The sequence below is a fragment of the Chlamydotis macqueenii genome, chromosome 19 (assembly GCF_036417535.1).
Source record: "Chlamydotis macqueenii isolate bChlMac1 chromosome 19, bChlMac1.mat, whole genome shotgun sequence".
Taxonomy (NCBI): domain Eukaryota; kingdom Metazoa; phylum Chordata; class Aves; order Otidiformes; family Otididae; genus Chlamydotis; species Chlamydotis macqueenii.
In genome coordinates this window covers 1301748-1316067 of record NC_141574.1, presented here as the reverse complement: position 1 = coordinate 1316067, position 14320 = coordinate 1301748, and the positions used below count along the sequence as shown (strand labels likewise).

General features: G+C 54.4%; 1 protein-coding gene across 4 annotated transcripts in view; it reads left to right on the top strand.

Moving 5' to 3' along the window:
• The window catches only part of MNT (MAX network transcriptional repressor), an 82703-nt gene that overhangs the window by 55644 nt on the left and 12739 nt on the right, over window positions 1-14320 (top strand). For all 4 annotated transcript variants that reach the window (XM_086762746.1, XM_086762747.1, XM_086762748.1 and 1 more), the window contains 3 exons: window positions 6309-6885; window positions 9796-9837; window positions 10549-10660. In XM_086762746.1, coding sequence (XP_086618872.1) covers window positions 6309-6885; window positions 9796-9837; window positions 10549-10660 — 731 coding nt within the window. The remainder of the gene's footprint in view (window positions 1-6308; window positions 6886-9795; window positions 9838-10548; window positions 10661-14320) is intronic.

Genomic DNA, 14320 nt, shown 5'->3' with positions numbered 1-14320 from the left:
ATCGTCGTTCACTGTGTTTCTGCAGACCTCAGCGTGCCACACGGTCGCAGGGCCAGGCGGGGAGACAGCGGTTTCCCGGTGCGCGTTGGAGCAGGTGGGCTTGGATCCTGCCTGTCATCAGTGACGCTTTTTGCTCTGAACTGCCACGCAGAAGCTGTTCGACTTGCAAATAATGGCTTGTCAGAGCGCGTTACTGTGTCTCCCTGTTTCTTAGAGATGCTGATGCCCAGGGGAAAAGCACTGAGACAGCACCTCCCGTAGAAGCAGCCCAGCTGGTTGTCTGCCAGGTGGAGCTCCCGCTCCAGGCGATGGAGCAGTCAGTAGTCAGTCGTGTGCCGTCGGTGCCCCTCTGCCTGTCAGAGCCCGTGCTTTTCTGCTCGTTACCCTGAGTTCTGACGGAAGGTGCCACAGGAGTTCTGCATGGGTCCAGCTGCTAAGCTTCGGTGCCACAGCAGAGACAGCGCGGCACGCTCGGCACTTTTGCGGCCTGAAGGCCCTGGGTGGGCTGTGCGTACGTAAGGCTGTCCACCATGCTTCTGTTTTTTTAGCAGTCTTGATCTATTTTCTTTTCCTTTGTCGTACTCCTAAGTCCTGGCCCTTTCTTTCTTTCTTCTGTTCACTAAGAGTTAGTTTAACTAAAGTGACTATCTGGAGCTGATTCAGCGTTTCAGTTAAGCACTGGAATAGCAAATGAAAGCACAAGGTAAATTATCCAGAGCGTTTTGAGAAGCTGTTTCTTTGAGAAATGTCTGCTGGGTATTGTTTAGTTATGGTTGATTCTTCTTTGGGGCTTGGGAGATGAACGACAAGGTTTCTTGAGGGTCTTTCCAACTTTCTTTTTTGTGTTCCAGGGGCCGTGATGGTTTTGTTGAAGGGAAGCGCTCACTTCCTAGTAAGCCGTCTGTCTCCATAAAGTAGGAATAAAGCGTGTCTGCTCCCTAGATTTCATCAGGCAGGAGGATCACCTTGTCCTTTCTCTAATTCATTTCAGGTTTGGCTACTGATTTCTAAGAGTTACAGACAAGCCCATCATGCTGAAACCACTAGTGCTCTGTGTTGCTTGGTGCTGAGGAGGGATGGCTCACGGGAAGGCTGATTTTCCTTTGTTTTTAGAGCTATGACATAAATGTGTCGTCATCCTCTGGCTGAGAGAATGGAGATTCAGATATTTTTGTTGTTAGTGGTGAACGGTGACACTGCCTGCAGATGAGGTGTGAAGAGCGTGCTAGTGTAGCTTGGCAGAGAGAGTACCAGGTAGGAGCTAGGGTCTCTAAGACCCTGGAACTGAAATCCCAGGAGGGCTGGCTCCGCTCTCACTCCTCTGGGGGGGTTTTGGGGAGCAGTGCTGTGTTGCAGGGCTGCCACGGTGCTGACGGAGAAGCAGCGGTGCGAAGGGATGGGCAGCAAACAGAGTGGTTTGATGGGAGAGAAAAGTTGGGCTTGTGTTGTGCTGTTGTCAACCAAAATTCAGAGGGGCTCGGAGAAAGGGGTCACGGTTTCTGAGGGGTCTCAGTCCTCCAGCTCGTTTCCAGGCACGCAGCCTCTTGTGTCAGCAGCGTTAGTTGTGACTCAGGGTTCGCCTGGCTGCGGCTGAGCGTTGCTGGTGGCCAGTACTGCTGACTCCCTTATCTTCCCTTTCCTGGTTCTGCCCTGCGGAGCCTGGGAGCTGCACAAACAGAAACTAACCTTCAGGCTTAGCCTGCCCTTCCTCTCAGCGCGGTCCCCCTCCCGCGTGCGGCCGGCCAGCCTCGGAAATGGAAATACCTGGAGGCTCTTTCTGTCCCCGGCACTCCCCTGGACTGAACCAGGAGTGGCTCCTGCGGGTGACGCTGCTGAAGAGCCAGCGTGCGTGGAATCCAGGGCACGCTTCCCCGGGTCTGCAGCAGTTCCTCTGTGCGGTATAAGCTCCCAGAAACATTGAATGATTCAGAGAACCTGTTCAGAAAATTACGCCACGGAACTGCCACTGCCTCGCTGTTCACGGAGCTTAGCAATGCTCTCTCTGTGCTGGGGAGGGACCTTTGAGCGTACGTAGAGGGAGGGTGCTTGGTTGTGCCGAGGCACATGCTGTTGGTAAATTCTGAGCACTGGTAGTGTCCCTAGTGAAAAACAGGAGCATTAAAAAGGGCGTTGGAATTCCTTAAAGGCATGCTCATGCCGTGCTCTCACGGCACGTCGTAGGTGGGAGGCTCTGTGACGTACCCTGGCCATGCCAGCCCAAGCTCCTGGCCCGGGAGGCACGTGCGGTCCCGCTCCCTTTGCTGGCAGCGCTGTCTGTCACAGACGGCTGGCATTTCCAGGGCAGGCAGAAGGGAGGAGACAGATTTAAACCTGGCAGATTATTAGGTAACAAAGTTAAGAGGACCTGGCACTGCGTATTCCTGGGGCACTGGGGCCCTAAAATAGCACCAGCCCCCCGGTCAGGAGCGCCGACCCCGTCTCTGTGTCCTCCTGTGACAAGATTTGCCGTCCCGTCCTGTTGCTGCTGGCGTTGCTGCCATCCTCCTTTACGGTGTGCCGCCTCAGTGGCTTGCCCAGGACGCTGGGGTCCCCTGCTCTCAGGCTGCAGGCCTTCTGGCGTGGCACGGGCAGGGTGAGGTGCCTTGTCCCCTCGGGCCGCCGCTGTGGTTCAGCCGCGTTGAGGATTCGTAGGGCTGGTTGGCTCCCTGGGCTCGTTCAGTCCTCAGTCCCTTTGGTGAGAGCGTGGGGAACGAGGGAGAATTGCACGCAGTTTTGGTGGGCGCTGCCGGTTCAGCTGTTCCCCTTAGCCCAGGACAGTGCCTTCAGCCTTGTGTGCTGTCTCCGTACCGGGCTCGCAGAAACTCCTGTTGCGAGCGTGGTGCTCCGAGGGAGTGAGCCACGCGTGTGTCTGAGCACGCGGTGTGCTGGTTACCGGTCAGTGTTTTCATCTGCGTCTGGGAGGGAAAGTGGGTGAACTTGTTTCCTATGGGAAATCAAGGAGCTCTGGGGGCTTTTTTAAGGCTTGTCTTCCATTTGTTTGCAAGGTGTGAGTGCAAAGCGAGCAGGAGTCAGGGATCTTCGCAGCTCGGTGGAGGCGTTGGGTGTGCTGGGGAGACACGGCTCGGGGACCCTCTGCCCCCTGCGTGGTGGGAGCGGTCAGTAGCTGGGTTCCTCCTTGCCTGTGGACAAGTCAGACACAGAGCAGTGACCCACTGGTGTCAGGTTTTAGCTAAAAAAGCCCCGTTGAGATAAACTCTCTAGCTCAAGGGAGCTGAAGATTTGCAACACCAAAGGCCTTGCTGGCAGCTTGTCAGCAGCCTGAGGGCTGCATCTGCCTCGCAGAGACATTTACATAGATATTTCTCATCAGCGATGCACGCTTGTAACCTTACTTGCCTGTTCTCTCAGCTTCCCCATGAATGAAAGTTACTCGTAGGCATTTCACCGCTGGCTCCCGCCCGTGCACTGGGAAGCGCTGCCTGAGCGCAGACCTCAGCCGCAGGGCTCCTGCCTAAATCCTCCGCTCCGCTGAATTCAGCATGGGACGGTTCTGCTCTGCTCCTTGCACCTCGAGCAGCGCCAGGCGTTTCCGTTAATTGACTCCTTTGCCGCCGCCCTCCTCTGTGGCGCGGTGCAGTTTTACACCGGGCGGAAGGTGCGTGGTGTTCCGTCCGGCGTGTGCCTGCCAGGGGCTGGCCCCGGGTGCTCGCGCGCTCCCTGTCCCGGCACTGGCTGCCTGGCCAAACACCGCTAGTCAGCAGGTCACTGGGGTTGGATTTCCTCACGCATCCTGTGCCAGGGCCATCGCATTGGCTCTGGCTGCCAACCAAGCAGCGAAGTGGAGCACAAGAATTGCAGACCAAGGGCTTTGATGTGTTAGTTATTAATGTTGTTCGATTGAACCAGTCTGAAATCACTGGTGGCTGAGATTTGTGTAGTTTGCATCGGGGGATTCCTGCTGGGGCTTTTGACACCCTGCCCTGCTTTGCTTCTTCCTTTAAGGAATCGTTGGTAATCACCCTGAGTTGTTTTGAGAAAATACAGAGAAATACTGTGTTCTGACTCCGAGCCGCTATTTAAACAACGTCCCGTCTTGGCGTCCATCAAATCTTGAGCTCGCTCACCTCCTACTTGGTGCTACAAGGAGCTGAATTAAAATTTTGGATTTGAGTCTTGGACAAACATAGGAAAAGTGCTCTTTGGACGTGCAATCCTTCCAGATCACTGAATTTCACATGGGGCCTTCCTAGGTGCCACAGGATCAGAGCCCGCAGATGCAGCCCTGGTGCCGGAGCTCGATCCAGGCGTTGCTCTCTCCTGGTGTAGGCGCGGGACGGTGTTTCGCCTGTCCGCTGGGTGCCTGGCCCCGTTCGTGTGTGTGTTCCGGCTGTTGCTGCAGCTGAGAGCTGAACTAGGGCTGCCGAGGGCTGTCAGGTTTGCAGTTCCCTCCTTCCCCCTCCGGGCTGCTTTCCCTGCAGCTCAGGCTGCGCGTCTCTCCAGGCGCTCCTTGCTGGCTGCCTCTGCCCGGGGCCAGCGGGCGCTCTGCCGCGGGCCTGCTGCGGCTCTGCACGGAGTTGTTCAGGCGGCGGTGAGCGGAGCTGGGCCAAAGTGCTTTCCTGAAGGGCGGAGGAAATAGCACGTACGCTGTAGAAACCCTGAGCTGGGGGAACTTCGGGAAATCACGTTGTCTGTGAATCAGGGACAGCGACGCTGCACAGTCACATGCACCCGTTCAGAACTGGGAATGAAAGTTCTGTTCCCTTTATTGTACTGGCGTGCTTTTGCACTGCGCCCCTCGGAATCGAGAGCTGGGTGAAAAGTTCCCAAGAGCAGCAGGGGCACTTGGGTGGCCTGTGAGGATGGGGCGGCTCTGCGGCGTGAGGGGGCTTGTCCCCGTGTTCCCCTGCTGTATTTAACAGAGCTGCTTCTTGGAGATAGCTGGGGTTTGAGCGTAAGCCGCTAGTTCCAGGTTGCAGTATACGTGCTTTTCTGTCAAATTCCCTAAATATACACTCTGACTTCAGTGTTCAGGTCAAGCCCAGGCCTCTCCTGTGGAGAGGCTCTTCCGTGGTGTTTCTCAGAGCTTCCTCCCGTCACCTGGTACTGGCCGCTATGAGGCAGGATACCCGGTACGCGCTGTTTCTCTGATCCCTTGCTTGGTGAAGTAACTCTTTATTTTCCAAATATTTGTGTATTTCTGTGAAGAAGTCATAGCTGGAAGCATGCTGTTGGTCCCCGTTTTGTGTTGCAGCTCTGTGGAGGCTGTCAGGAAGGGGACCTGCTGAGCTTCGTGGAGAGCGGGTTTGGAGGTGTTTGCCCAGGGCTGGGATGCCTGCATGCCAGGGCCACTGGTGCCACAGGACTTGTATAAATAAATTGCATTTGTGCCATGTTCACACAATTAGAGCTGGGGACCTGGATCGCGTTTGGTGAGGTTTATTTTACTAGTCGGGCCACACAGGTTTCATTTACTTTGTCCAGTGTTCTAAAAACATACAGGAATGTGCGCATGTTGAAGCGGCGTTTAACAGCCTGAATAAAATCCACAGCAGCAGAGAGGTGCCCGTGGGTTTGTGTCGGTGCGGAGTCCGCTGGGCTAAGATTTACACTTGCGGGTATAAAACAGAGGGTGTGTGACCTGTGAAGCCTGCCCTGCCCTGCGCGGGTGGGTGGTTGCGGCCAGCCGCAGCCCCGCGGCCGCTGTTGGTGCCCTGGGTCAGTGCTGGGGAGCTGGCAGCGGGGACCCCTGGCTCCCCGGGTTTCCCCGTCTCCCACGCTCTGCCTCTGGATGGGAGGCGATCTGGAAATGCAGTGGTTTTTCTTGGGATGCTGTTGGTCGAGGCTGTTCTCTGGGCTTGTCCATACCCCGCTGGAAGCGAACACCAGCGTTGTCCTGGGGCTGGCACAGGGCCGGGCGGGCTCCTCGGGGAAATGCTCGCTAGCTCTTCACCAGCTGGAAAACAGAAAAGGAAAAATTGGAAATGTTTGGCTGTGGATTGGTTTCTTCCGCTACACAGTGGAGCACAGCGATGTGTTTACACACAAACACAAATGGGGGGCTTTGGGGAGGTGGGGTGGAAGCAAGCATCGCACGGGGTGCTGAGTCCATCCCTGCGGGCTTGCACAAGGGCAGTCAGGGACTGATCCTGCACGGAATCCCTCCGAGGAGCGGGCACAGGCTCCCGCCGTGGGCTTGGGGCCTGCCATGGGCCAGGACGCGTTACCCCCAGGGCCTCCACTTCTTTCTGGGAGATGTGGGCAGCAAGGCACCAGCTGGGTTAGAAGCCTGTGGATGGGAACATCAGGGCAGTGCCATTAATTGCTGTTGGTGTCTGTTTCTCTTTCAGAGGAGAATGAGAAGCACGAGAAGCTCCGCCTGGAGAGGGAGCAGGAGCAGAAGAAGGCCAGCAAGGCCAACGCGCCACGGGCCAACTGTGCCATTCCCCCGGAGGAGCCCCGGAGCGAACTGCTGGTGCCCATCTCCCCCCCGGCCCCGGCCCCCCCGCCGCCTCCGCCCCTGGCAGCCCCCATTTCTGTCATTCCCATCCCTGTTGTCACCAGCCCCCCACAGCAAGCAGCCCAGACCGCCCTGTCCCCGCCGCTCGTGCAACGCCACCAGCCCCTCGTAAGCACTCCCAGCGTCCCTAAGGAAGCCTCTTCGGTTGCGCCGGTCATCCAGAGGCCACCGGGCCCGCTTCTGCCCGACGGGAAAGCTGCTACACCGCCGTCGGGCAGCCCGAAGCAGCTCCAGCATTACGCGGCGCCGGTCCTGGCCATCTCCCAGCACCATGTGGTTCAGCAGCCCATCCAGCCCCAGCCTCACCAGCCCGTGCCGCACCCAGGAGCGCCCGCGCAGCTAGGTGCTCTGAAGCTGGCTCCAGCAGAAGACATGAAACCAAACGAGCAGAAGAAGAGACCTGGAGGGTGAGTGCACCTCATCTGTGGAGGCTTCTGAGAGGGACCAGACAGAGGTGATACTGAAAGCTGCGTGCAACTGGAGCAGCTACTGCTTTTGCAAAGAGTTGTCAGATCAGAAATACCAAGATCTGTGGATGTTTGGATGTCTGTTTGGGTTTTTGATAGCAGAGTTTCTCAGCTTGATGTTTTTTATTTCCCCCTCCAGCTATACATCCTAGGATTCTGTACCAGGATTTCTTTTTCCAAACCAGAACTGTCTTAGGGAGCAAGTCCCAGCACCGCCTGTCTGATCCCAGGTGGCATCTGGGAAAAGAACTCTGCTTATACTGGTCAGGGACGTTATGCAGCAATGCTGCTTGCTGGAACTTTCTTGAAAACTGGGCTGTGATCTGGGAGGTTTTGTTTCCCGGGACAGAGATCGGCGTAGCTGCTGGGTCAGTTTCTTAGAGCTGTGAGCGCTAAGGGCCTTCTGCTTGTTCGGAGCTCCTGCAGCCGGGCGGCACTGAAGGCTGTTTGATCTGTCCTCACCCTCAGACAGGACTTGTGCCTCTGATGTTGCTCCAGGTTAGTGTTTGTCTAACTTGTTCTGAAGGACTGTGGCTGGTGGAGACTCTGTCTTCTCCTCCAGCCGTTGTTTCCAGACCACAGTATCCTAATATGTAGTCTGGTGTTATTTCTTGTGGACAGGGAGAACAAATCGTTCCCTTCTTTGCAGCGAGTTTTTACCTGTTTCCCTTGGCCCCTCAGTCTTCCTTCATGCAGGAGAAATGGCCTGGATCTGGTCAGGCTTTCCTCCTGGGCCGTTGTCCAGACCTCTGACCGTTCTGCCTGCCTGCAGCTGGTGGATAGCTCATTGCGTGTTTGAAATGGTGTGCTGGTCCCGCGGAGGCTGGGCGGAACATCGCGCTCTGTGCCTGGCCTGTTCAGTGCGATAAAGCAAATGCACCTCTGGTTTCAGGGCAGGGTTGGGGGTCTGGTGAGGAGTTCAGAGGAGATGCTGCTAGACGGAATGCCGGCTGGAGCCCCCCTCTTGCTGCGCAGCACAGCAGTGACAGCCTCGTCCTGCTCCAGTGTGGCTCAGGCTGCCGTGCTGAGATAGACCCTGCCAGTCACGGGTCCACCCGGTGCCGGCAGGTGCCAGCAGAAGAGACAGACGCAATGCTGTCCTTTCCGGGCCAGGGAGAAACATTTTGGCCAGATCAAAATCTGGCTTTGCCTTTCGCTCCCTCCTGGACGGAGCTCAGTACTTTGAGTGTGTCAGAAGGTCAGGACGTGGCAGTTGGCTTTCTTCTCCTGGTCATGACGGCGTTGCTTTGCACTGCTCTGTGGAGCCGCTGGAACTCGGCTGTGAAGGGAGCGCGGGTGCGGGGCTGGGGAGGGGTGCTGGCCTTCCCCGTGCGAGGGGTGCTCACTCCAGTACATCCTGCGGGAGCAGGGAGAGGTGTAAGATGTAGTGGACCAAAGAGGGTTCATAGTGTCCTTTGCAGAGATCCCCAAACGCATAGAAGGAAACAGAGAAAGTAGTGCAGATGGGAGTTGGTAAAGACAACGGTTTGTAAAATGCCAATAGAATTCCTCTAAGGCAGGTTGTGATCTTGGAGCTTGTTTCTGCCGCTGAGCGTTTTACGGGCAGTAGGTGTATTTGTGCTTTAATCAAACAGACCTCTCACTGACGTTGTGTGGTTGGGTGGGGGTGGAGGGGGTTGCCGACAGCACGGGGGTGCCGCTGGAGGCCGCGGGGAGTTCTGCTCTCTGAGCAGCGGCTGTCCTGGCACAGGCCGTGGGGTGGCCGCGGCCGCCCCGCCGAACTGCTCTTGTGCCGTCGCGCTGAGCATTGCTCCTGGGAAGCCGGGAGGCTGCTGTCCCAGTGCAGTGCAGCGTCACTGCTGTGTCCGTGCTGTAGCAGAGCACTCTGCCGTGCAGAGTTTGTACAGCTCTTGGCACGGGCACGCCCGGAGAATTCCGGTGTGGCACTGAGCGAGCTGCAGAGGTTTCCTGAAACGCGTGTTGGTGGGTTACCCCAAGGTGCGTGCTCCTTGTCTCCCCGGAGTTGCTCCTTTAGACATAAGCCCAGAAAAGATGTCTTTTTCAGCTTGTAAATGTTCCATGGGAAAAGGCTGTCAAATATTTAATAAACATTTAGGTATCTAAACCCAAATATTAAGGTACCTCCTGAAATGCTCCCCTCAGCATGGGTGTGTTTTCGGTCAACGCAAATAATTACTTTGCGTAGCATATGGAAGACACCTGAAGTCTCCACGTGCCTACTGATGTACTTTATCACCAGTGCAGCTGAAAAACCGGGATAACATGAATTTGTTTGGCATTTCCTGAGAGTATTGCTCTGATTCAGAGGGTGAGGACAGACCAGAACCCACAAACCAGAAGCTCGCCCCGGTTCTTCCTCAGCAGTGAGAGGAGGATTCCTGGATTACTTCGTTCCATGTTTGTGCTCAGCTGTGTTATTTCAGGCACAGTGAAAACTAAAGCGGTTTGCAGTGTGTCTGCCAAGTGCCGTACGCTTTAATTTGAACCGACATAAATCTTACTGCGCGGGAGAGCGGGCGTGGCTCAGGAGTGGGTCGGAACCTGGGCTCTCGAGTGCTGTGTAAGTACGCGCAGCTCCCGCTTCGCCTTCCCCTGCGGTGGGCAGCAGCGGTGTTACCCCGTGCGTATTTAGTGCGCGGGACATGCACGGTGCTTGTCCCATCTAATGTGGTGTGAAGTGTGGGTTTTGTCTCGATACACGATAGCTAGAAATACACACGCGTCGAGCATTAAACCAGAGACGCCTGAACACCTCTGCTGCTCCTGAATTTACCTGTGTCCTGCACACAGACACTGCTGACCTACAGCTTGAATGGCAATAGTTCTAAACTTGACACTGAGCTTATCTTTGTTCTGTTTGGGTTACAGGGTTGGGACCAGGGAAGTACATAATAAATTGGAGAAGAACAGGTGCGTAGAAAGCCAGGGGTTTGGGTTTTTTAATTGTAATTCCCCTTCCTTTTTTTTCCTCGGCCTATAGTCTGTCAATATTTGTTTGGCTTTAGTGGTTTTTTTTGTTTGTTTGTTTTTTTTAAAAAATAACCTGAACAAAATTCTTAGTGACTTTTAAATCTTGCAGTATTGCTTTGCTTTCTTGTAGCTCAATTCTGCATCTCTTGCTTCCCAGTATGTTTTACTGAACTGCGTGATTGTGTTACAATAACCCTGCAAGCCCTGATCCCGCAAAGTCAGTCCCCACGTGCATAACAGCGTAGCTTCTTTTTTTATTTAAAGGAATAAAATAGCCAAGATCAGGGGTCAGTGTACGGTGTGAATACAGAATAAAGACCAGTTCCTGATCCCAAACTCTTACAAGTCCAACTAGCTAAATCAGAAATACGGTAAAAGTGGAAACAACAGCATGGGGAGATGAGATATTTGATTTAAGATTGCAGAATGGCTGCCTAACCAAGCTAGGACGAGGATCCAGGCATACAAGCCGCTGGTCTTTCTGCTGGAGGGAGCTGGTTCAGCTGTCGGCACGCAGGTAGTCTGGGTGCCTGCTATGCACGTGTGTGCGTGCTTTGCTGGATTAAGGCCTGCGTTAAGCTCTGGCCCTCTGCTGAGTTGGTTTCTGGTATGTGCTCTCACAAGCTGACAAACCACCTGTGTTTTCTTTAGACGTGCGCATTTGAAAGAGTGCTTTGAGACATTAAAACGCAACATCCCCAACGTAGACGACAAGAAGACCTCAAACCTCAGTGTCCTAAGGAGTGCCTTGCGATACATCCAGGTAGGAATAGCGCGCGGGGGGCTGCTGGCTGTCGTTGTGTGGCACTTCGTCTGCTGAGACCAGAGACTGGTGCTGTCTTTGCTTAAACCAGGTCGCTTCTCTGCTTCCTGTGGTTGCAAAGGAAAAGGGGAGAGGAAGACTCCCATTCTTCCTTCTCTACTCACGTGAGTGTAGCCATTTATAAACTCCAGATTCCCAAAACACATGGGTCTCCTAGGAACACTTCCTTCATGCAGTGGCCTTGTACTAGAAGTTCCTAGTTAACTGCAAGTCATCTGTACCAGCGATGGTGATGGACCTGCACCTTAGCAAACACGTAATTCAGATGTCTTGGGGGCACATCTGGGCTGTGGAAAGTCAAGCTGCTCGTTCTGGGGCTAAGGTGAATTTTAATCCCTATGTTTTGGGGAGGTTTTCCGTTTGCTTAGCCAAAACAGACAGACTTCCATGGAGGTTTTGAATGTCTCAAATTTTTGATGAGAAGGAGATGTAAGTAAAGGTCCTTTGTGTGGAGGCACGGAAAGGCTGGAATTTGGGGTTGCAGTGTGCAGCTCTAGGTGGATGGGGTACCCAGAATGAGTCTGGGAGGAAAAAAAAGATCAGATTCGATTGTGGTGTTTGCAAGTTGAGAGAAGTAGGTGTTTGCTTATTGTTGTTTATCTCGTATTTGACACTGTCAGCAGCTTTGTCAGCTTTGTGCATTGATTTGTTCTTATCCAGCGTGTTTTCCATATTTAATATTTGTAAAAGCGGTTAATGGTAGCACAGCAGAAGTTCTTAGCTCTGTCCTCTGTGACCGTGAAATCAGTAGCATGTAATGCAATTAAAATTCATCTGGAAAATGGAAGTGTTGCTAAATTTGTAGTGCAAATGAAGAGAGCCAATAGACCTCATACGTTTTGGCTGGAGTTAAGGGTGCTGAGGAGTGTTCTCAGTGCACTTTTCCACAGTAAAGCCTTGTCTTTTTCCCTTGCTCTCTTCCCGTTCTCCTCAGTCTCTCTAAAATGCCATTTCATTCCTGTGTTTGGAAGTACTGGACGTCGAGTACTTACATCAGCTTCACTTTGGAGAGTCAGTAATTACTGATCACCTTTCAGAGTGAGACCAGCTCAGCCCTTCTCGTTAGTCTTCATCAGTGGCTTCCCTTGCAGAGCCTTTGGTTGGGGCAAATTCGAACGGTACCCAGCCGCTGGAGGATGGCAGACACAAGGAAAAAAATCCATGTTACTTAAAAAGGTCATTTTTGGCGATGTGGTTGCGTTGCAGCCTAACGGGCATTAGAAAAGATCTGAGCCTTTCATTTGATTTCAGTCGGTGGAGATGAGCTTCCATGAGCAGTAAGGGAGACGGAGCGATCCGATCGCCCGCTCTCGCGTCAGGGAGCTGAGTCTGAAGCCAGGACGTCACGGAGGGAGCAGTTTCTGACGTGGTAGCTGCCGTTCTGTGAATATTGATGCAGGTGCAGACCTGTCTGTGAGCAGACTCTGCTCTCCGGCAGCATTTTTATTCTGTGCCTTTGGAAGACAGCGTAAAAATCTCTTTGAAGATGTTGGTGGGGATGGCTGAGTCTTCCTCTCCCTCTTCTCCGGATCCGCTGTGACACGCTGTGAGGCTGAGACGCGTTGCAGTTCTGTGCTACGTACAAGTGTGTGTACCACCATCTCCATAAATCACTAGGAGTTAAACTCTGTCACGTAAACTACTTTTACGATGGTCCAGAAGGTGTTCACAGGTTCAGAACTGGCCGCCTGCCCTCCCCTCCGGCCAGGAGTTCCCGTGCCAGCGCCCACCTCCACGTGCGGCGAGCGGCAGTGGCGGCTCTGCCTGCCCGCGGCGGCCGGCCAGCAAGCCGATGGGCTGCGCGGCCGTGCCTGACCCCGCACCGGCGGCGGGGCTGGCTGCCCTGCGGCCAGCGGACACGGCGTGGCTGTTCCGCTTGTGTAACCTCGCTGGCCCAGCATCTGCTGCTCACGGCGCCTCACCTCCTCCTCCTCCTCTCGCGGGGCGGCGAGAGCATTGCTGGTGGCTGCTCGCTCGAGTTCGCGAGCGGCAGGGAGTGTCCCGAAAGCCGAGTGTTTTCCTTGGCAGCAGCTTTGCTGTGGGTCTGTGCCTGGATCACGGACGCGGTTGCGCGAAAAGTTTGAGCGTTCTGTTTCTTTGCCTGAAAAAAGAGATTATGAGAAATCTGATTTGAATTTTTGGAGTTCAAAATTAAAAGTTAATCTTTGATACAGTTTGAATTTACCTTCGCTCCGTCTCAACAAAAATAACGCACATCAGCGTGGGGGTGGGATGAACTGCCTGTGGATGACGCTCGCCTCTCCCCGGGGGTCCCAGGGAGCGTGGGTGGGACCGGGCTGGGCTGGGACACCTCTCCCCGGCTCAGGGAGGCTGAGGTGCATCCCAGGCTCGTCTGCAGACAGGAGCACGGCGTTGGTCACGATTACAAGAAAACAGAAAGGAAACACCGCCTGCTTGGTGGCGAATCACACACCAGCGCAGTGTGCTTCGCCTGGCAGGCTGGCTGCTGACCTCTCTCCCGTGGAAGGAGGACAGGGAATTATACAAAGGAGATTTGAAAGTAAAACCTCTTACTCTCAATATAACAAAGCTGTTTTTCACTAAAGGGGAAAAAACACGGAAAAACCAAACCCAAGTGAGCCTTGCAGAGGAGAGCGGTGTGCTGGCCCTGGAGCTCTGCTTGGCTGTGATCTGTGCCCGCGAGGAGAGTGACAGTGCGCTAATTGTTACAGCCTCTCCTCCTGCTAAAGCCTTTTTCCCCGTTCCAGCTGGAACTTCTTAGAAACAGGCTGTTTGTTTCCTTGGCTGGATTTAAATATTTGTGTCTGCTTCAAATCAGATAAGTCAGAAAGTTGAATTCCGAACTTCCCATGGAGCTGTCATTTTAATTTATCCTTCGAGTTGGGCTTGTGCTCTGCAACAGTAAATTACAATCGCTGCAATTAAACACATTGTTGCCCAGAGGAAATGAGGCTGAACGCAGCTGGAAGTTAATAATCCTTTTAAATGGTGGTGCAGCTTCAGGCGGTGCAGGCTGCTGTGCCGTGGCTCTCGGCTGAGGGAGGTGTCTCCGCGACTCGCGGCGGCGGGGTGGGCTCCGGTCCCGAGCGGCAGAGCCTGTGACGACGCGTGTTTGCTACACGGGCCACCTCACCCTTCGTGCTTCGCTTTCCTACCTGCAAACCATGAGTGAAAATGCTGGAGGCCTCCACTGGGTTTCTAAGGTGCACAAAGTGACGTGGAAAAAAACACAGTGGGAGGAGAATGTTGCTTGCCTGGACAGAGCAGAGCCCTATCCCCTCAGCTGAGGCAGGCCAGCACCTGCTGCTGAACCAGTGTCCCCCAGCAGAGACCAGTGTCCCCCAGCAGAGACCAGGCAGGACAAGCCCGTCTTCTCACCGGAGAGCCACGCCGCGAGATGGAATTGCACTGTGCTTCACCGGTCCTGGAGAAGGCGCTGCTGGAGCGGGCAGGGAGCGGAGCCCCGCGCAGAAGACGTTAGGCACGGTTTGCAGCCAGGACATCCGTGTGGCTGGGTGTTTTGGTTTGATTCTCTTTGAAGGATTCCTTTCCCCCTAGGAAATGCTGCAATCGTCCTAGCTGGAAGCTAATTGAAGCCTGTAAGCAAGACTGTTTTCT